General features: G+C 36.9%; 1 protein-coding gene across 1 annotated transcript in view; it reads left to right on the forward strand.

The window, feature by feature from the left end:
- LOC102844647 (gephyrin-like) overlaps positions 1-22,614 on the forward strand; it is a gene marked incomplete at its 3' end in the record, with an annotated part of 706,808 nt that overhangs the window by 344,364 nt on the left and 339,830 nt on the right. Inside the window, exons 7-8 of the mRNA XM_006891835.1 lie at positions 8,180-8,246; positions 11,394-11,666. Of these exons, the coding sequence (XP_006891897.1) occupies positions 8,180-8,246; positions 11,394-11,666 (340 nt within the window). The remainder of the gene's footprint in view (positions 1-8,179; positions 8,247-11,393; positions 11,667-22,614) is intronic.

Raw genomic sequence — 22,614 nt, forward strand, 5'->3', positions numbered from 1 at the left:
ATGCACAGTAGCTCTGAACCCTGCCCTATCCTGAGCCAATCTCCCTGCCTCCAACACATCTATCTTTATTTTTTACCCAATTACTATGTTAATCCATGTCCTCCAGAATCTCCCTCTCCCACACTTTCCTCCACCCTTCCAAGCAAGATATCGTTCTCCAAGGACTGTTCTCTCCTGGAAACATGTATAAAGTATGTGAGATGGACCTTCAAAAGCCTTGCCTTCATGGTCCAACTTGGTTTCATCCTCTCCAGGACAAACCTGTTTGTTCTCTTGGCAGTCCATGATATGTTCAATGCTCTTGTCCAGCACCACAACTCACAGGTATCAGTTCTTCTTTCACCCTTTGTCATTGTTCAGCTCTCTCATGTGTAGCAAGTAATTGTGAAGCCATGGCCTGGATCAGATGCATCTTGGTCTCTAGATTGACATCCTTACTCTTTAGCACTCAGGAGCACTCCCTGACAGTAGTTTTCCCCAATGTAATTCTTCTTGAATTCCTGACTGCTGATTCCATGAGTGTTCACTGTGGAACTGAGTAAGCTGAAAATGATATAATCTCTTCTCCATTTATCATGGTCCTGCCAATTGGCCCAGTGGTGAGAATCTTCATTTTCTTGATGTTGAGTTTCAATCCATATTAAAGACTATATTCTTTGACCTTCTGCAGCAAATGTTTCAGTTCCTCTTTAGTTGTGTCTTCTGTATATTGCAGATTGTTGATAAGTCTTCCTACAATCTTGATCCCACATTCCTCTTTATAAAGTCCAGCCCTCCAATTGATCTGTTCCTCATATAGATTGAAAAGGTAAGAAAATAGTACCACTGACGCACTTCTTTTCTTATTTTGAACCATGCAGGGTTTCCTTGTTTTGGTCTGATGATTGCTTCCTGGTCCAAGTGTAGGTTTTGCGTATACACAATCAGGTTTTCTGTTATTCCCGTTCTTCTCAATGTTAGGCACAATTTGTTGTGATCCACACAGTCAAATGCCTTTCCATAGTCAGTGAAACACAGATTGATATTCCTCTGGTCCTCTCTGCTTTCAGTAACATCCATCTGAGATTAGCTATGATGTTGCTCATGCCATGCCCTCTTCTAAATCCAGCTTGCACTTCTGGCAGTTCTCTTGCAATATACTGGTCCAGTCATTTTTGGATAATTTTCAGCCAGTTTTTTTTTTCACTTGTGTGTAATATTAGTGATATTGTTCATTAATTTCCACACTCTGTTGAATCATCTTTTTTTTTTGGAATGGGTATAAATATGGATCTCTTCCAGTCAGTTGTCAGAGTAGTTGGCCTACAGATTTCCTTGCACAACCTGGTAAATATGTCCAGGGTAGCATCTGGTTGTTGAAACATGTCAATAGGTAGTCCCTAAATTCTTAGGGGCTTGTTTTTTGGCAACTTCTCCACAGCAGATTGAATCTTCTCCTTCATCACCATTGCACCTCATCCTTCATCAACATTACCTCTTGATCATATGTCGTTCCATAAAATTCTTTTATGTCAGCCAAATTCTTGTAGTACAGTGAAACTGTACTTACTCAATCTTTTTTTTTATTTTAATGAATGTTTCCAGAGATTTTGGATTTCCATACATTCATTGTTGCATTTTTCTCCCTGCCCACCCCTCTCGTCCCCTCCTGTTCGCTCTTCTCTTTGAAAAGTAGAAGAAAAATTCCTTCATTGGTATACAATACCTCCTCCCCCCCAGTACACTCCACTATATACACCCTTCATTCTGGACTCTTGACATAACCATAATACCCAATCATATATTGCTTTTAAACTGTTCTCTCCATCACCTGTTTCAATGCAGTGTACATAATTTATCCAGTTTTTCTCAGTCTCACCCCGACACTGATGTCAGTCCTGTTCTACAACAGTGGCACAATGCAGTATTTGTCCTTTTGTGACTGAGATATTTAACTCTGTATAATGTCCTCCAGGGTCACCTATTTTGAATAATATTGCATGAGTTCCTTTTTCAGTGCAGCATAGTATTCTATTGTGTGAATATACTAGAGCTTCTCTATCCATTCATTTGATGCTTCCTGGATCATTCAATATTCTGCTTATGTTGTTGTTGTTGTTGTTGTTGTTATGTGCTGTCAAGTCACTTGCGACTCATATCAACCCTATGTACAACAGCCCTAAAGTCTGCTCTGTCCTGTGCCAAGCACACTGTCTCTGACATTCCCATCCCGAATACCCCACATCATAGAGGGCCTTCCTCTCCTGCACTGTCCCTCCACCCTCCCAAGCATGAGGTCCCTCTCGAAGGACTGGTCCCTCCTTATAACATGTCCAAAGTATGATAGACAGAGCCTCAGAATCCTTTCCTCCAAGGAGCCACCCGGTTTAAACCTTTCCAGGATGAATCTGTTGGTTTTCCCTGCAGTCCATGGTACCTTCATTACTCTTCTTCAGCACCATAGCTCAAAGGCATCAATTCTCCTTCTATCCTCCTTGGTCATTGTCCAACTCTCTGAGGCATAACAAGTGATAGCAAAGACCATGGCCTGTATCAGATGCACCTTAGTCTCCAGAGAGACACCATTGCTCCTTAGATATTGCCACTTGGGACTTGAATTTGTTCTTAAATTCTTTATCTTAACAAATGACGAGTGATTTAATCCATTTTGATTTTCTGACTCCAGCTCCTCATGCATTTCATAATAATACTTTGTTTTGTCTTCCCGAGCTTCCCTTTGAAGTCTTCTGATCAGCTTTTTAACATCTTGATTCCTTGCCTTTGCTTTGGCTTCTCAGAGCTCTCGTGAAATACTCAGAGCCTCCTCTGACAACCATTATTGAATTCATAATTTTGTCCCTTTGTTGGCTTCTCAGCATTCTAGTACAAATTCAGCATCACTTTTGGCCATTTGCTTTCTTCCTGGATGATAGTCTTGATATCTTTCCACAACTCATCTGGTCTTCATTAATCAATGTTCAACACCTCAAACCTGTTCCTGAGGTGGTTTTTAAATTCTGATGGGATAGACTCAACGTCAAATATTGGTCTATAATATACTTTTTCATGATGTCTTTGCCTGAATTTGGTATCAAAGATATGCTTACTTCTTAGGATGAATTCTAGAATATTTTGTCTTTTCTTGTATTCTGAAGTAGTTTGAGTAGAATTGATATCAAGTCTTAATGTTTGATTTAATCATTGATTCATCTGAGCTAGGACTTTTTTCGTGGAAAGTATTTTAATGTCCTGCTCAGTTTCTTACTTTGTGATGAATCTGTTGAAATGTTCTACCTCTATTGTGTTAGTTGATGTACTGAGTTTGTAAAACTTTGTCCATTTCTTCTAAGTTTTTAAATTTATAGGAGTATAGATTTCATAGGGTCACTATGAGTCACCTATGACCCGAAGGCACTTAACAACAACAGCAAAGATCTTATTAGTATTCTATTAGTATATTTTGTATATTTATTTGTTCTGTTGTGACATCATCAATTTAGGGTTTTTATTCATGCTGTTCACATCTTTTCCTTTTCCTTTGTTAGATTTTTCTAGGGCTTGTCTGGTTCTATTAATCCTTACAAGGAATCAACTACTAGTCTTGTTGATTTTTTTCCTCTTGTTTTCCTGTTTAACTTATTTCCACTCTTATCATGTCCTTTCTTTTGAAGACTGTAGACTTTGGTTGCGCTTTTAACAGTTGTTAGAGATTATAAGTTAAAAGTGTTAATTTTAGTCCTTTCCTTTTTTTTCTTTTTGTTCAATTTTTGACATAAATTAACCTGTAAGGACTGCTTTTGCTATGTCCCAATGATTTTGGTACATAATGTTTTCACTTTTATCCTTTTAATGATTTATTTTTTTATTTATCTTTTTTTTTTTTTTTTAAATTATCCAGTAAAGGTTTTTCTGGGATTTTTTTTAGCAGGTTGCTATTTCATTATCATTTCCTTGACTTTTCTCCCTTGATCTTCTGTTGTTGATTCCTGTTTCACTCCTGTAATCTGAGAAAATATTTTGTAGTATTTAGATATTTTTGAATTCATTTAAGCCTGTAGTCTATTCTAGAGAATGATCTGTGTGCTCTGGAGCAGAATGTGTATTGTATCCTTTTTAAGTGGATTGTTAAACATGTAACTACAAGATCAAATCAATTAATTTTTGCTGTTTCATTTTTAGATGTCTCTGAGTTTGTGTTTGCTTATCCCACCTGAACAGACAGTGGTCCAGGAAAATGACAAAGTCCCATGAGTTCAATCCTTGGATCTCACTAGGTGATAATAGCCAAACTTAGTTATTTTCCCCCTCCCATTGCTGGTTGAGTAAATTGGTCCTGTATGTACATGCAAAAGCCCAGGGCAGTATAATAGTTTTCATTCTTTCCCGCCCCCCCCCCTTGTTTTGTACCATCAATTTAGATCTTACTGGCACAGGAGGAGATTGCCCATCCTCTAGTGGAGCATTGTGTGGATTCAAACCATGTGCCTTCAGGATTGCAGTGCAAATTCTTGCTACTGGGCCACCAGTATAAGCTTCTTGAGATGGTTCACACTATAATGTATAATGTATAAGACTATATTATTTAAATTAGAATTTGAGGTTTGTTTCATAATTTTGTTAGGATTGTCCTATATAATGAAGGAAATCTTAAAATTGATCATATTGCTAATCATTCTAATCATATTGCTGATAATATTACTGTTAATTATCCATCAGTTTGACGGAAGAATACTATGTAGTACTTTAATGAAGAAAAAAGTTAAAATTTTAATAAATAGGAATGCAGTAAACACTTGGATCCACCATCAACACCCTTGATATTACCAATTAAGAGAAAAAGAGATGTACTGCTTTGGAAAAAATGTTCTGTTAAGGAACTCTTCAGTGTACTAAGGAGCAATGATGTCAGTTTAAAGACCAATGTGTGCCTGATTCAGGCCATGGTCATTTTCAATCCTTTGCAATGCACCTGACAGCTGGACCAGGATGACAAAACAAAACCCAAACCAACCCCAAAACTGATGTCTTTGATTTGTGGTGTTGGAGAAGAGTCCCATGGACTGCCAGGAAAACTCTATTGTCTTGGACAAAGGGCAGCCAGTGTGCTCCTTAGTGGCAAGAATGGTGAAGCTTCTGAAGCTTCTGTCTCACATAGTTTGGATATGTTGTTAGGAAGTGCTGTTTTTGGCAAAAGACATCATGCTGTGAAAGGTGGAGGATCAGCAAATGAGAGGAAGACCTTCTGTGAGTTGGCTTTACACAGTGACTGTGCAATAAGCTTAAATATAAGAGCGATTATGAGGGTGGCATAGAATAGGACAAGATCATTTGTTCATAGGGTCACTGTGAGTCTCATTTGACTCAAGAACACTTAACAACAACATTCTGGCCCAAGGAACTCTGGTGGCCTAGCGGTATAGGGTTGTACTGCTGCCAGCTCAAAGCATGTCATTCAAGTCCACCAGCTGATCTGCAAGAGAAAGATGAGCAGCCTCTTCCCATATGATTTACAGCCTCCGAAAACTCTCTGGATTGTCAGCTCTGAGTCCATTCTGACTTAATGGTATGTAACAATATTCTGGTCCTCATTAAATTATTTTCAAATTTTGACATGGCAAACTAAAAATTGTAGAGAAATAAAAAGGGAAATAATCATTAATATTAAAGGTGCCAAAGAAGCCTAAATATTTTTATTATGGTCATTAGACATCACAGGCAACTGAACCAATAACATTCTGTGACAGGTTTGGAAGCAAAAATGGCATCCACTTCCTAATCAACTTGCCTCTAGAAACTCTATGAACTTTGATAAATCTCAATAGTTGCACAAGGACTTCAGGCCTTTTGTTCATAGGGTCACTATGAGTCGTGCTCAACTCAATGACAAACAGCAACAAATTAAAAGAACAAAGAAAACTAAAATGTTATTCTGTAGGACAATGATTATGTAGTCTTTTGTATGTTAGGAATTATAACCTGAGAAGCTCAGAAGATCATTTCCATGAACCAGACTCTAATTGAAGGCAGTGGATTTCTTTGGTTTTTTTAATGTGCTCTAGAAAGTATTTGTCTTAATAGGTTGGCTTAAATTTGGCCTGAAAATTGGCTAAGATTTCGAAAAGACTTTTCTACCATATATGGTCTTTAATTATCAGGAGGTCTGTTGATAATTTAGCTCTACATTTAATCCCAGTAACATTCTTTGTGAAAATTTTTTGCTTCAATTTTAAATGTCTAGACTTCTTGAGAAGAGCTGAAATTTCAATCTCAACTCTTGAGGACCTTTGAATTGGGTTTTTGAGCATAAATCTTGCAACTCTTAAGTATTTTTTTCATGTACTGTGTTACATCTCCACAATCAGCTCCTGGCCTAGTTTTCAGCTGATAATTGAGCTTCTCCAACGGTTTTTTCCACATATGTAATCAATCTGATTCCTATGCATACCATCAGGTGAAATCCATGTATATAATCTGCATTTATGTCTCTTAAAAAACGTATTTGCAATGAATAAGTCATTGATTATGCAAAATTCAATCATTCTCTCTCCAGCTCCATTTCTGTCAATGAGTCCATGTTTTCCAACTACTGAATCTTCTTCTCTGTTCCCAACTTTTGCATTCCAGTCACCCATTATTATCACTGCATCTTGATTGCATGTTTGATCGATCTCCGACTGTAGAAGTTAGTAAAAATCTTCTATTTCCTCTTCCTTCACTCTGGTTGTTGGTGCATATATCTGAATGATAGTGGTATTCACTGGCCCTCAGTGTATGCATTAGATGTTATCCTGTCACTCACAATATTGTATTTCAAGATGGATCTAACAATGGCTTTCTTAACTATGAAAGCAACTCCAATTTTCCTCACCTTTTCATCTCCAGCATAATATATCATGTGATCATCCAACTCAAAATGCCCCATGCCAGTCCATCTCATCTCCCCAGTGCCTAGTATGTCAATATTTATGCGTTCCATTTCTTTTTTTAACAATATCTAATTTTCCAACATTCATGGTTCTCACATTCCATGTCCCAATCACTAGTGCCTGCTTACAACTGTTCCTCTTCCTTTGTATTTCCATACCTGAAAGCTCAGCCTCAGTTGCCTTTTCTGTTATCTACATGTGTTCTGTTGTACATAGGGTTTTCGGAGGCCTGCTATTTCAGAAGTGGATGGCCAATCCTTCTTCCTAGTCTGTCTTAATCTGAGTATTCAGATTGAGAGAAGTATCAAACAGACCAGCATTTTACAGAAAACTGAAAGATAGACCCCTTATTGTGGAATTAATCATTCGTATCAGTGTTGTCCCTGCCCTTGGCACACGTGTCTTTACCCACTTATTTCCCTGCTCCACCATCCACCAGGATATCCATCCACTTTTACCCACTCCCTTCAATATCCATCTCCCATTGTCCCGCCCTTGATCAGATAGTTTATATGTGAAGCTTCCTTGGCTTCTGTGATTCCAAATACGTCTCCTTCTGACAGTTTCTTATTCTGTGACCAGTGTCTCTTAAGTTCAGTGGCAGTGCTTTCCGAGCAGAGCTGATTAGAGAAGAGTATTGAGAGTACCATGAACTGCTAGGAAAACAAACAGATTCATCCTGGAAAGGGTAAAACCGGGCTGCTCCTTGGAGGCAAGGATTCTGAGGCTCCGTCTAACATACTTTGGCCATGTTGTAAGGAGGGACCAGTCCTTGGAGAGGGACATCATGCTTGGTAGGCTGGAGGGACAGCGCAAGAGCGGAAGGCCCTCTATCAAGTGGATTGATTCAGTGACTGGGGTAATTAGGATGGGTATATTGGAGACAGTGCAATTGACACAGGACAGAGCAGAGTTTAGGGCTATTGTACATAGGGTCACCATGAGTCGCAGGCGACTTGACAGCACGTAACAACAACAGTGTTACAACTCCATAAAATAGGAAGAAACTGAAGAGAAAGAAAATAATTTGGTCATTATTAAATTGTTTACAAATGAATAGTTTATTCTGATTCCACATTCAGTGCATATTCCAATATTCCACACTCACCATTATTGTAAAATGCTTAGTCAGAGTGCCCAATGGTATGCCAATAATCTTATTCCTAAAGTGGTTATTCATATGTAATTTATAATGATTGTTCTTTGGTTTTTAATGTACTTAAACAAAAAATCTCTTACAATATAGTATTTGTCCACTTTCTCTTTCTTTTCAGGCCTGTATGTGGAATCAGAGGGAAAACTCTAATAATTAATCTACCAGGTAGCAAGAAAGGATCTCAGGTAAGGAATCTTCAGATTTATACATTTTATTAAAAACAACACATTAATAATGTTGGAGTAGTTAACAAAACTATCCTTACTTGAGATACCAGTTGAAAGTGTGAGAAGTTCTTAAAATTAGTCTGAATGATTAGTATTTCCATGATTATTTCCGTAGATTAATAGAGCTCCTTCACTGAAAGTTGCTATGCTTGGTTGCAGGAAATGGATAAAGATTAAAATTAGCCAAGAGAAGAAGCATGTAAAGCAGACTCTAGGAGAAGTGCAACATACAAAAACGTCCATTGTCCTCTCTCTATCACATTCCTGTCCTGGTATTGTTGACAGCCAGAGAAAGTCACTCAAGCCTTTAGTATTAAAAGAGTTTATATTGTTACTTAATCATATACTGTTGACATGGTTGACTTGTAGCTTCCAGCCCTTCCTTGAGACTGAACTAATAATGCCTTTAGTTTCTCACTTCTTGTAGTGCATGGCTTGCCCAAAACTAGCATAGTAATAAATCATACTGTTCAGTTGTCAGATAGCCAAAGTCTCTAGACATAGAAAGATACTCCAGTCATAACACTAGAAAGACTGTAGAGACCACTTAGAGAGCAGACCTTTAGGTATGGTTAGCTTTTCACTGCATAACGTTCATTATGGCTCCTTCCTTTTAATTCATTGCTCTTAGTTTCTTTGATAACAAAGTCTAACTGAAACCCTTTTCGAAAAATAACGTGTTAAATTTAAAAAAATAACATAAGATCATGTTTTTAAGTCTTTATATCTGTCTGTGGTTGGTTATAATGTGAAATAAAGTGTGTTTGAAATGCAGTGTTTACCATTTATAGTGTTTATTTCCTTTTTGAAATTTACTTGGAGAAACATGCCATTAATAATGAAGGCTTGTTGACTACTAAATTCTTTTCAGTATAATTTTTATATTTTTAAAAATACCTCAAATGTTTGTACTTTTCTAAATATTATTGTTGTTGTTAAGTACAGCCTAATCAAATATGACTCAGAGTGACCCTATGAACAATAGATTTGAACTCTATTCTATCCTGCACTATCCTTATTATCCTCAGCACATATGAGCCTATTGCTGCAGGTACTGTATCAGTCTACCTTTTAGAGAGTCTTCCTCTCCTTTGCTGACCTTCCACCTTCCCAAATATGATGTACCTTTCCAAGAATAACCTTATATCTTGTCCATGTTTGCCCCAATGAACTGACATCAAATGTTATTACCATTTTAAATTTCTTCTTAATTGTCAGAATAATGGTATTGTAAAGAAAATTTTAAGACACATTTTTAATTCTAATTTTATTTTGTTGAGAAGATGGATATTGATTACAAATCCAAAATGAGTGCTCTACTGGCCTAGGGGTAAGGAATAACACTACTAATCCAAAGGCACATGGTTCGAACCCACCAGCTGCTCCATAGGAGAAAGATGGGCAGTCACCTCTTGTGAGTTATAGCCTCTGAAAACCTGCTGGAGAGTCAGCTCTGAGTGTTGCCTACTCATTGGCATACACAACAACAAAAACAACAATTCAGAATACAACTCATTCTTGCAAAAGTCTTTTTGGTTGAGAAAATTAAAAATGAGAGAAAAAAAATAATCAAACTATTGCTATTGTGTTATAGGCCATCGAATCAGAACTGTAAATTGTGCTGGAGAAGATTTTCCTACTTTCTCCAGTGTAGAATCTAGTGTATTCAAACCTTTTTCCTTGGCTTTGGCAGCACAATTCCTTATCCCCCTGGTCACCTAATTTTTTCAGTGTCTCTGCAAAAACAGATGTGTTAATTTAAAACTGTACAAATAAAATATCCAATCAGTCATAGAAATTACTTTGTAAAAATTTATCAAATCCTTTCCTAACATTTCCCAGAGATAATATTATATGATAATTCCTCAATTCCCAAAATATTATTATGAGTTCTGTAGAGATGTAGATATGTATTGTTTTGTTTGTGGTGATGGTGACTGGTTGCTAGAACTAATTTTATCAGATTTGTACTGTTGTTGTTGTTGTTGTTGTTATTGTTACGTGCTGTTGAGTTGACTGCAACCATCAGAAATCAGTATTTCTTTTTAATGGACTTCTAAAACTAGAATTTATATTAAAGATATAATGAAAAAGATACAATCAAAGTAATCCATTCACTTCCTACTCACTGTAACGAAACTGGACCAGAATCTCACCTTATGTCCTACTCAGAAGTCATTTCATACTTGACCAACACTATTTGAATAAAAAGACATTGGTTTAGTTTATCTAATCATAAGCATTGATTTACATTTTCAAATGGAAAAAGTTAAGTGTGGGTAGCTTTATTTTTTAAAAATAATTTAGTAGATTAACAACCAAAAACTAAATTATAAGCTATGCATAATAACAGATCCTGATTCTTCCTTTACATATTTTTTTTATTCACAACACTCCTAGAAATCTCTTCGTAAGAAATGTAATGCTGAAAGACCAATTACATCTTTTATGCATTTGGAAAAATGGCCATTCTACCCAGAAGGAAGAATTTTTTGTTCATATAATATCTCTTTCTGCTTGATTCTCATTCTCTCTCTCACTATTTATAAATGTAGAGCCAGTTTCAGAGTATAACAGAAATGTGCAGATTTCTTATCTGTGTGATCCTTAGGACTACCTCCTTACATACTCTTGCATTCCTTTAGGAACTAGTGATGCTTTGGTTAACAGTTCAACACTTAATCTGCTATGCCTTCAGGGTTCCTTAGTAGTATAAATATTTTCAATGTGCAAATTTTATACAATCTTTTTTTAAAAAATGATCCTTTTTAATAAATAAGTTGACTGAATCATAAGGCAAAGGAAGACCATATACTACTGCTTTTGAATCTCTTTTCATCCATATTATCCCTTTCTACCTCTTGCTTCTTCCTAGAAATTTACTTAATTGACATTTACTTGGCTTATTTGTCATCTGTAGTTTGTCGGTTATTATACTGACATCCCATGTTTTCATGGTCTCAGTAGTTTGTCTAAATTAATAATTGGATCTGGAATATTTATTAGATTAACTAATACAGATTCAATTTCATAAATTAACACCATTCTATCTTCCTAGGAAAATGATTCATCGTTTTTTTTCCTTTTCCTTCTTTTTGCATACAGGAATGCTTTCAGTTCATAGTGCCAGCTCTACCTCATGCCATTGACCTTTTACGTGATGCCATTGTAAAAGTAAAGGAGGTGCATGATGAACTTGAAGACTTACCTTCCCCACCACCTCCTCTTTCCCCTCCTCCCACAACCAGTCCTCATAAACAGACAGAAGATAAAGGAGTTCAGTGTGAGGAAGAAGAAGAAGAGAAGAAAGACAGTGGTGTTGCTTCAACAGAAGACAGTTCTTCATCACATATAACTGCAGCAGCCATTGCTGCCAAGGTAAGCCTCCTGGCAGGGAGCCATAGTGCAAAGGATCCATCAGAAAATGTGCTAGCAGCTTGTCTCTTTCCATCCTCTCCCTCCATAAGTTTAATACTTCTTTAGAGTATGCTGGGGGAGGGGAAAAATAAGATATTCCTGACAATCCACCACAGTATTTTCTGTACTCTGTAAATCATTAAAGATATTTACATTTATTCCATTATCTATTTAAGTAAGAGTTGCAGTGATAAACAGGGTGGCATTTAAAATTCTTCAGTTATCATTTTTGTCATTATATTAAGTATGCAGTGTTCACATGTTCAGTATATTAAAAATTCACAGATTCTTATAGGAGCAGCAAACTGAGCTAGAAATTGGAAATAATTAACAAAATTATTTTTTAAAGATAATACTCAGCAGTTGTTGAATTTTCGTTAACTAAGCACTTACTTAAATATTGCATAAAAAGATTATACAAGTGATATAGAGAGCAATTGGGTAGATTTTCAATTTTAATTGAATAAAGTAATAAATATTGATAAGAGTACTAAAATATTAACGATTTAATTTGGGGAAATTCTATGAATAGGAGAATAATATTAATAACTTGAATAAATTATTTTCTTCAAGTCACAGAACATGATTCACATAATCATCCACAGAGAATATAATCTACGTCATACATTTTAAATCTTTAGAAATAGCTTTTTACTTCTGGGAATAATGATTGTTCATTGACTGAGAGCATGAAAAGAAAAAAAGTTAGTCACCATAGGTAGTAATTCTAATTAATTTTATTAATCAATGATAGTTTAAGCTAAGACATAATGTCAAACTTTTTTTGCCACATGTAATTAAAAGCTACATGTATAAACTATATTAGAAAAACCCTTTTAGCAATCAGTAGGTAATAATTTCACTAAAGAATTGATATTTCTGTTTTCAAATACTTTCAGTGATCCATTAAGTTCTTATTTAAGCCTAGTAAGTATTTAAGGAAAGATTGTGTCTTTGTGTTAATGGAACTGATTGGTAAAGTAGGGTGCATTCTAAAATCATTATACATTATTTTACTCTTAATTGAAAGAGTAAAAAGTATAATCAGTTTCAGTCTTTAAAAAAACTATAGTATCATTCTACATTTGGAAACTTTTGACATTTCATTGTTCCATTTGTTTTTACCCTTTTCCCATCATTTTGCTGTATGGTTCCATGTTTTTTTGTCACTGTATTCATAGTTGTTATGTGTTGTACATTAGAAGCATCCATTCTACACCAGTCCTGCTGTTTTCATGGCACACGGTGCGCAGCCCATCCCTGGTCTCATCAATTATTCCCATCATGCTACAGGCAGTACAGATGAACCGGTAAGACAAGAGGTTTTTGCATTAATTTTTCCAAGCATTCAGCTTACCGTCAATCTTTGGAAGTAGGCTTATAACATATTGTGAAAGATGTGTTTAATTCTGATAGCTCTTCAGCAGTGCTTTTTCATTTTATCTTTTATAGTTATAATACTGTGAGTCCTACTTGGATATATTTTATCATCAAATTTAATTTAGTAGAAATCCTTTGGTTTCTAAAAGTAAAATAGCTGAAACACCCTGCCTTTAGTCATTTCTCTCTCATAGTGACCCTCCATTGTGGTTCTGAGCCTGTAAATGTTGATGGAAGGAAACTGCCCATCTTGATCCTGGGGAGTCTCTGGTGATTTCAAGCCACTAGAGACAAGCATGAGCTACAAGATTTTGTAATTTGTCCATTATTCTTTCATCACATGACTTCTAAGAAGCTTACTGCTTAGAAGTTTTTATTTCCTTTCCCCTTTACCCAATTTCATCACATATCTTTAAATAAATTACCTGGCTTAATTAAGATAATCTCTTCAATTGATCACTTTATGCCTTGAAATCTAAACAGTTGTTGAAACTAATATTTAATTTATGTTAAGTGTTTTTCTTCATGATTTTTAAATCTCATTTTGTTTTCTGTCATTATATTCTTATTACAATGTTTTAGAGAATTGAATCTATGCAAAAAAATGTATAAGGATACATATTAGTTATTTCAATCATTGTTAAGATAATAATTCTCAAAATTCTGAGGTTAGAGAAGATCTTATTTGTAATATATATTATCCAAAACTCAAAATAATAATAATTTGGTCCATAACTACAAATATCTAATGCTTAATATATGTATTAAATTAAAAGATGAAGAGAAGAAAAAGTAGTAATAAAGGAAGTTTGCGTTGAAATAATTAATAGTTAGGTGCCATCAAGTTACGTATGTCTCATAGCGACCCTGTGAACAAAAGATCTGAACCCTGTTGAAATAATTAGCATGGAATAATGCCTATAATATAAAAAGAAATGAAAAACTCAGCATTAGTAAGTTCTTGGAAAATAAACAGCCAAGTAAAACTTACCCCTTGAATGCCTGATTGAAAGACAGTTAGGTTAGCTATAGATCAACAGACAATTTAAATCTTGATTAGTAAATCTTGATTACTTAGTAATGCGTTCTCTAGGAATATCTGTGTTTTAAACTATAAATATTACAGCATGAGCCACACTTAAATAGGACTGCCTTTTGTGTTCTTATCTAATCAACAGCTATAATCATTCTAAGTTTCAAAGTTAAGTAATACATAGTTTTTATATTTATAATGAATAATTATTCTGACCCTCAAGTGAATATACCTAAAATGATTTGACTCTAATTTCTTGCTGGTTCTTCAAAGGCTTAACATAATTAGTACTATTCTAGATACATAGGAGAAAAAATAATTAATTACATAAAATGAATGTTTTAAAATATTACCACTTTATGCTCTAGAGAAACTCATTGAGAAAGACTATTAACTCTTCTAATTGGATGTCTTTTTATAGCATTATGCAAGAACACACAGAAAGTTTTCTCATTTATTAATTGATATTTAAAAATCCATAATGAACACTGCTGTTTTCTTCTCCTTTATGTTGGTCATATTGATAGACATTGTGTTATGTTGTAAGTAAGTTTGTAAGTATGTTTTTATGCTCTTGAACAAATGATACTCAGAGCTGTACATCAGAATATATAATGATCTTATTTTCAGACATGTCAGACATAGCAAAGAAGAAACAGGTAACTGAAAATAATGAAAAAGCCAGGGCTCCAATATTCTTCATACTCCTTAAAAGCTATGTTGATTTTGTGAATATTTATCTAGTTGTTTTTATTAGCTGTTATCAAATTAGTTTTGATTTTTATCAACCTTATATACAACAGGAAAAAAAAATACTTCTTAGTCTTGTGCTCTTCTGAAAATCAGGGCTGATTTTGAATCTGTTGTTGAATCACTTTTTCAGTCCATCTGGTTGTGGCTTCTCCTTTTCCTCAGACCTCTCTTTTAAAATGTCCTTCTTCAAAATCCAATCCTTCTAATCATATACTTCATTAACAAGCTATATGGGCTCTGAATGACCCAGTTTGTTGCCACTGTTTCAAAAAGATCTCTATATGAGACCAAGCATTTGGATTATCTCTATTAGTTATTTTGAGATTTTACAAGTTTTACCGATGTAAAATTTTAAAATTCATTTAATAAACAGAAGACAATATTACTTACAGAAGGAAAAAAGAGACCAATTTCCCACTATTGGTCACATTCTAAAGCTTTGAAGAAATGTGGGATATTAATTAGAAGACCGATGTGTAACCTGTGTCCACTATTTAATTAAATTTGGGAAAAGTTACTTAAGATTTAAACTGCGTTTGCATGTTAATAGAATGGAACTAAAAGTAAATATCCTCAATGTCCCAACAGGTTATTACTTGCTAAAAATGAGACAATTGATAGGCTCCATATGTCAGAGAAGATGAGAATAGAGCAGGGTTCAGGTCAGCTGTTCATATGGTCACTATGAATTGTACTTGATTCAGCTGCACCTACCAACAACATGTGTGTGTGTGTGTGTGTGTGTGTGTGTGTGTGTGTATGCTGCTGTTGTTCTTGTTATTGTGTAGTCGAGCTGCCTGTGACTCATAACAACCTTATATACAACAGGTCTGAAACCTGCTTGTGCTGAGCCAGTCTCACTGACTCCAACACACCTACCTTCATTGCCCCAGTTCCTGTATCAATCCATCTTATCTGGACTCTTCCTCTCCTGTGCTGTTCTTCCACCCTTCCAAGCATGATGTCCTTCTCGAAGGACTTGTCCCTCCTGGCCACATGCGGGAAGTATGTAAGACAGAACTTCAAAATCTTGCCTCCAAGGAGAAATTTCGTTTCCAAGAAAGACCTGTTTGTTTTCTTGGAAGTCCATGGTAGTTTCAAGACTTCTCACCAACACCACAACTCAAATGTATCAGTTCTTCTTCTGTCACCCTTAGTCATTGTGCAGCTCTCTGATGCATAGCAAGTAATCGCATGAGACCAGGCAAAAGACCATAGCCTGGATCAGGTGCATGTTAGCCTCTATACTGATAGTGTTGCTTCTCAGTATTCTGCAGAGCAGATTTTATCTGACAGCAGATTTTCCCAGTGCAATTATCCTTTGATTTCCTCACTGCTGGTGCCAAGAATGATTGTGGAGCCGTGGAGCCCAACAAGATATAATTGTTAATAACCTTTATCCTTTCTCCATCTATCATTGTCCTGCTTCCTGGTCCAAGTATAGGTTTTGCATAAGCAAAATCAAGTATTCTGGAATTCCCATTATTCTCAGTGTTAGAGCCACTATTTATTGTGATCCACACAGTCAAATGCCTTTGCATAGTCAATGAAACACAGATAGACATTCCTCTCGTTCTTTTTGCTTTCAGCAGTATAGATGTATGTTATAATGTATTGTGAAGCCAGAAACTGCCTTCCATAGCTGACCTCCAGCAGGTTTTCAGAGGCAGTAAGGCTTAGAACTGTGTACCTTTGGATTGGCAATGCAACTCCTTACCACTAGACAATCTGATCTTGTGTGCGTGTGTTGTGCTATTGTTCTGTGCCTTTCAGTCAGAACTGGCCCATAGCTAACCCTCTGGTGGGTTTTCAGAAGCAGTTAATTGCATGAGAAGAGATTGCCCATCCTTCTCCCACATAGGATGTAAAATACCAAGCAGGTGATTTGCATTCACCAGCTGCTGATGGATTTTATATATATAATTTTGTTGTGTGTGTGTGTGTATATGTGTGTGTGTGTGTGTATATATATATATATATGATTTTGCAGGTTGGCAAAATGTTTTTAACACATATGCTTTACCTCTGTACCTCATGAAAGTATAAGACCTGCTACTCAAATTCCAGATCAGTTTTCCTGAGAGGATTTTGTAGGCATTGGTTCAATAAGAACAGCCAATTTTTATTCTTCAAATGTAAGTCATTCCTGATTTTCTGAGCACTGTCTTCAAATATGACTATCCCAAGGTAAGATCTTGGTTGCACAATTGTTTTGGCCAATATATCCTGGAATGTTGTTGCTGTTGTTAAGTGCTTTTGAGTCATAGATGACTTATAGCAACCCTATGAAAGAAAGACCAGAACACTTGTATAAGTTTCATCGCTTCTCCAAGTTCATAGGGTTTCCGGAGGCAAGCTCTTTGGGAAATGGATGCCACTTCTGCTTCCAAACTTGTTTTAATCAGGGACCTTTACCAAACACTGCCTACCATGAGTAACCTTTGACAATCACATTTGACACATCAGTGTCACGGTGTTCAGCATCACAGCAACCACAAGTTACCTCTGTATAACAAATGAAATACATATTCTTATTAAATCTATGAAAATAACTATCTACCAAACAAAATTAGAAGACTTAAAGTTTCTAAAATTGTGATAGGTTCAATAAGAGTAAAATATCTTTCTTTTAATTTTATTAATAAAATCTTTTAATTGTTATTTTAATGCATGTTAATAGAAAAGTTCTATTTTCATTCATTTGTTGTATATTTTTACCCCCTCTTTTTGCTTTTTTTAAGCATTCATTTATTGTTGCACAAATGCCTCCTCCCCCCCACCCCCAGTCCTCTTTGCAATGTACCTCTTATTCCGGACTGCTGTCATACATATAATGCCTAATCATATATTTCTTTTCAACAGTTCTTTACTTCATCTGTTCTAGTGCAGTGTTCAGTATCTATTATCCTATTCTTCTCCTAAGTTCTCATATCAGACTTGTATATAACAGTGGTGCTATGCAGTATTTGTCCTTTTGTGACTGAGATATTTCACTTAGTTTAGTGTCCTTCATTGTCAGCCATGTTGTATAATGTTTTATTAGTTACTTGTTTGTCAGTGCTGCATAGAATTCCGTTGTGGAAATACAGCATTGTTTTCCTATCTGTTTGTTTGCTGATGGGCACTTGGGTTGCTTCCATGTCTGTGCTGTTGTGAATAATGCAGCAGTAAACATGGATGTACATATATCTGTTTGGATTACAGTTATGATTTCTTTTGGATATATTCCCAGTAGTGTCATTGCTAGGTCAAATGGTCTTTCTATTTCCAACTTTTTGAGAAGACACCTTCCTTAATGGTTGCACCCTATACACTCCCTCTAACAGTGAATAAGGATTCCAATCTCTCCACCAGCTCGCCAGCATTTATTTTTTGCTGTTCTTTTGAACTTTGCTATTGTTGCTGAGAAAAGTAAAATATCTTTAATGTTACATTCTAGTTTAAAAAAATCAGGGTCTCCTGAATTATGTAGATTATCTGTTACTTAAGAAGAAAGTAAGTGGACTGCCTCACACATCCAGAAAATAAAACATTAAAAGCAATAATAATATTTCAAACAAATACCTAGAGAAAAAATTTTCTTCATTGACTTTCTTCAATCCTGTTTCTCATTTATTTCTCTTGGTCTCTGAGTAAGCATTCTGCTTTTCTAAAACTGGCTACTTTGGAACCAAAATGATCACTGATATAGTCTCAAACTTTTCTGAACAATATTATTATCTTAAGAATCTTTCTTTGGAAAAAAAAAAGAATCTTTCTTTGGGATTTCATTAGTTTTAAGTATCTAGTACTGTTCCTTCCTGAAAGCTCTTCAGACTGGCCTGCTTTGTTGAATGCACTAACTCTGGCCCATATCTCATACCATAGACTTCAGACTAGCATCAAAGCCTATCTGCATGTTATTGAAATTTACTCACTGGAGTTATGGTTGTGAAAAAATAATACTAAATTGAAAGATAATAAGTATTTCTAATGTACAGGTATTTTTATTGTTGTTAGGTGCCTTCAAGTTGAACACAACCCATAGTAACCCTGGGAGCAACAAATCTGAACTCTGTCCTATTCCCACAATTTCTGACTCACACAAACCCATTTCTATAGGCACAGTGTCAGTCCATCTGGTGAAGGGTATCCATCCTTTTTGCCAAACACCCACCTCTCCAAGCATTATGTCCCTTTTCAAGAAATAGATTCTCCTATAAACATTGCCTAAAGTATGTGAGACAAAGCTTTATTATCTTTACTTCAAAGTAACATTCTGGCTGCACATTCTCCATGACAGATCTGTTTGTCTTTTGGAACTCCTTGGGTTATTCACTATTCTTCTCCAACACCACAACTCAGAAGCATCAATTGTTTTTCTGTCATCCTCATTCACTCTCTTGCACTCAAATCTATAGCAAGTGATTAAAAAGATCTTGGCCTGAATCAGGTACACCTTATTCCTCAAACTGACATCATCGCTCCTCGATAAATTTGAAGAGGTCCCTAATTGTAGACTTTCAGAGTGCAGTGTTTCTCCTGATTTCCTGACTACTGATACTAAGGGTGTGAATTGTAGATCCAAATGAAATGAAGTTGTTGACAGTTTCAATCTTTTCTCCATACATCATGATGTTGCTTATAGGTCTAGTTGTGAGAATTTTTCTTTTCTTAACATTGAGGTGCAATCCATATTGAAAACTATATTCTTTGAACTTTTGCAGCAAGTGACTTCAAGTCCTCCTCATTTTTAGCAACTAAGATTATGTCATCTGTATAATGAAGGTTGTTATTGAGTCTTCCTCTAATCCTGATGACACATTCTTCTTCATAGGGTCCAAATTCTTGAATAATTTGCACACAATTGAGATTGAATAGATATGGAGAAAGGATACAGTTTTGATGCACACTTTTGATCCAGTCTCTGGTCTTCGCAATTCCTTATTATGCATAAGAGAGCTGGACAATGACTAAGGATGACAGAAGAAGAATTGAAGCCTTTGAGTTGTGGTGCTATAGAAGAGTCTTGAACATACATGGATCACCAAGAAAACAAATAGGTCATTGGTCTTGAAGAAGATGACACCAAGTTTCTCCTTGGAGACTAGGATTTTGAAGCTCCTTCTCACATACTTTGAGCATGTGGCCGGGAGGGAGCAATCCTTAGAGAAAGGAATCACTCTCAGAAGGGAGGAAGGACAGCTCAGGATAGAAAGACCAAGGATGAGATGGATTTATACAGTAATTGGGGCAACGGAGTAGTTGTGTTGGAGTCAGACAGGCTCAGGACAGGGGAGCCTTCAGATCTATTGTCCATAGGGTTTTTTGGGTTTTTTTTTAAAAAAATATTTTTTTTATTGGGAAAAACATATTGGGGGTACAAGGAGGTGAGGGTTGGGGGCAGAAGGGTGAGGATGGGCCAGTATGCAGTTACAGAGCTGCACAGTTTGGTCGGTGGGGGGAGCAGGTGAAGGAAATGATGAGGGTCCAGTGGGGACCAGATGCTACAGAGGAATGACAAGCATTTTCCAATAGTAATTAAACCAACTGTCTTATTGATTTGGGAATTGGATGCCGACTCTCTGGCTTCTTCATGCTGAACAAGGGCGTAGATATAAAGGGGGGAAGGGAGGACGTTTTATCACCTTACTGCTGGTCTTGGGTTATAGCTGCTTGCCTTCTTGCTCTATTAGAAGATACTTTCCTAAAAGTATTATATTTTAGGGCATTATTTTTATCATAGGAGTATGCAATGAGGGTTGCAGAGTGTATTATATTTGGGGGTGGGGTTTGGGGAGGTGCAGGGAGGGGATTGTGTACCAATGAGGGAGTTTTTCTTTTGCTTTTCAAGGAGAGGAGCAAATGGGGGGGAGGGGGGAGGGGTTTGTGCGGGGAGAAGGGTGCAACAATGAATGAATGGAATCCCCAAATCTCTGTAGATGTTCATTGAAATGAAAAATAAACAACCTAAATTTAAAAAAAAAAAAAAAGAAGATATTTTCCTGTCATTTGCTCCCCACTGGACTGCAAAGTGTTTTCCCAGGTGGGTTCAGTGTGGATGGCTGGTTGAACCCAGAGGCTCCATCCTCCTTTGCTTCCTTAGCTGTCAGTTGTATTTCCTTTTTGTCACTGGCACTGGGTTCAGGGTCAATTATGGAGTAAAACTCAGAGTTAAGGTTACCTATAGGAAAGGGAGCAAACCTAGAGAGAACAAACTTGTGAATTACAAATAGAAAGACTTTGAGGGTGTTGCTTTCAGGTTTACGGGGGGGGGGGTGGGTGGCAGAAGGTGGCCTAGGTAGCAATCTCTGGACACTCTAGGCATTCTTTTTTTTTTTTTTTTCTCCTTCCCCACCCCGGGGTCAGATGGCACAATCTGGGGACTGAGGAGCTCACCATGAGGGCCTCGACGGATCACCCTGAGCCGGGAGCCAAGCACAGCCCGTCCCGAGCAGAGGGCCACAACGGCTCGCCCCGGGCAGAGGGCCGAGGGCAGCCCGCCCCGGGCAGAGGGCCGCGACGGCTCGCCCCGGGCAGGGGGCCAAGGCAGCCCGCCCTGGGCAGAGGGCTGCGACTGCTCGCCCCGGGCAGGGGGCCAAGGGCAGCCCGCCCCGGGCAGAGGGCCGTGATGGCTCGCCCCGGGCAGGGGGCCGAGGGCAGTGTCCATAGGGTTTTGATGAGTCACAGGCAACTCGACAGCAAATAACAATAACAGTAACTGTTTTTTTGCTCTGTTCACATACAGCGGCTTAGTTTAGGTTTAGATTACACATGAACACAATTAAGTGTTCTGGAATTCTCATTCTTCTCAATATTGGCCATAATTTGTTATGATCCACACAGGAGGTTTTCTGAGGGTAGTTGTTTCAGGACTTTGGCTTTCTCTAGTCTTTTCCTGACCAGTAAATCTTGTCTTTTTGTTTACTTAGTTTTGTTTTGTATCTCCTGTTAAAATCTTAATTAGTTAGTTATGCTTGTCAGGCATCATCTAGTTCTGTTGGCTAGATACTAAAGAAAAATGAGACATAGCTCATATTAGAGGTGACCTTAAGTAAACTTGATCCTTTGAATGACTTATTACCTTAAGTGTCCATCTTTAACTGCTATATGCTCTTAGCAGCAAAAGACTCAGTAATTGCGGCATAGATGACCCTTCAGAAGCTTTTAAGAGACCAGTCCTAACTACTGTGACCTTTGTATTCCCTGAGTCTACATTCCTTAGCCTTCATATTTAGTGTTTCAGTCCCAGTGCCTACGTAGTTTATAATTATGCCGTGTATATGCTCTGTTTCGTATGAGTAAATTTGTGGCATTTGCAAATATGCATGTCATGAAAGTCACAACCATATGTATGCAGGTACACTCCTATAAAACTTCCCTTAGCTGTTTAGCATACATAATTAGCTATTTATCAACTAACAAATTATTGTTTTGTTACTGTTGGTGCTGCACTATATATGTTACTGTATTTACCAAATTGTCCTTTTTTGGGGGGGAGGGCGCTCACCAGGGATGCATCCTATCTCAATACCTTTTCAACCTGTATGCAAAACAGATTATCCGGGAGGCTGGGTTCTATGAGGAGAAATGTGCGGTCAAGATTGGTGGACGATCTATCAACAATCTGCATTATGCAGATGACACAACCCTGCTTACTGAAACTGAGGAGGACCTGAAGCGCCTGCTGCAGAGTGTCAAGGACTGCAGCCTACAATATGGATTGAGGCTGAAGGTCAAGAAGACAAAGATTCTCACCACTGG

Source organism: Elephantulus edwardii, unplaced genomic scaffold (genome assembly GCF_000299155.1).
Source record: "Elephantulus edwardii isolate Elephantulus edwardi_28Jun2011 unplaced genomic scaffold, EleEdw1.0 scaffold00104, whole genome shotgun sequence".
NCBI classification, from domain to species: Eukaryota; Metazoa; Chordata; class Mammalia; order Macroscelidea; family Macroscelididae; genus Elephantulus; species Elephantulus edwardii.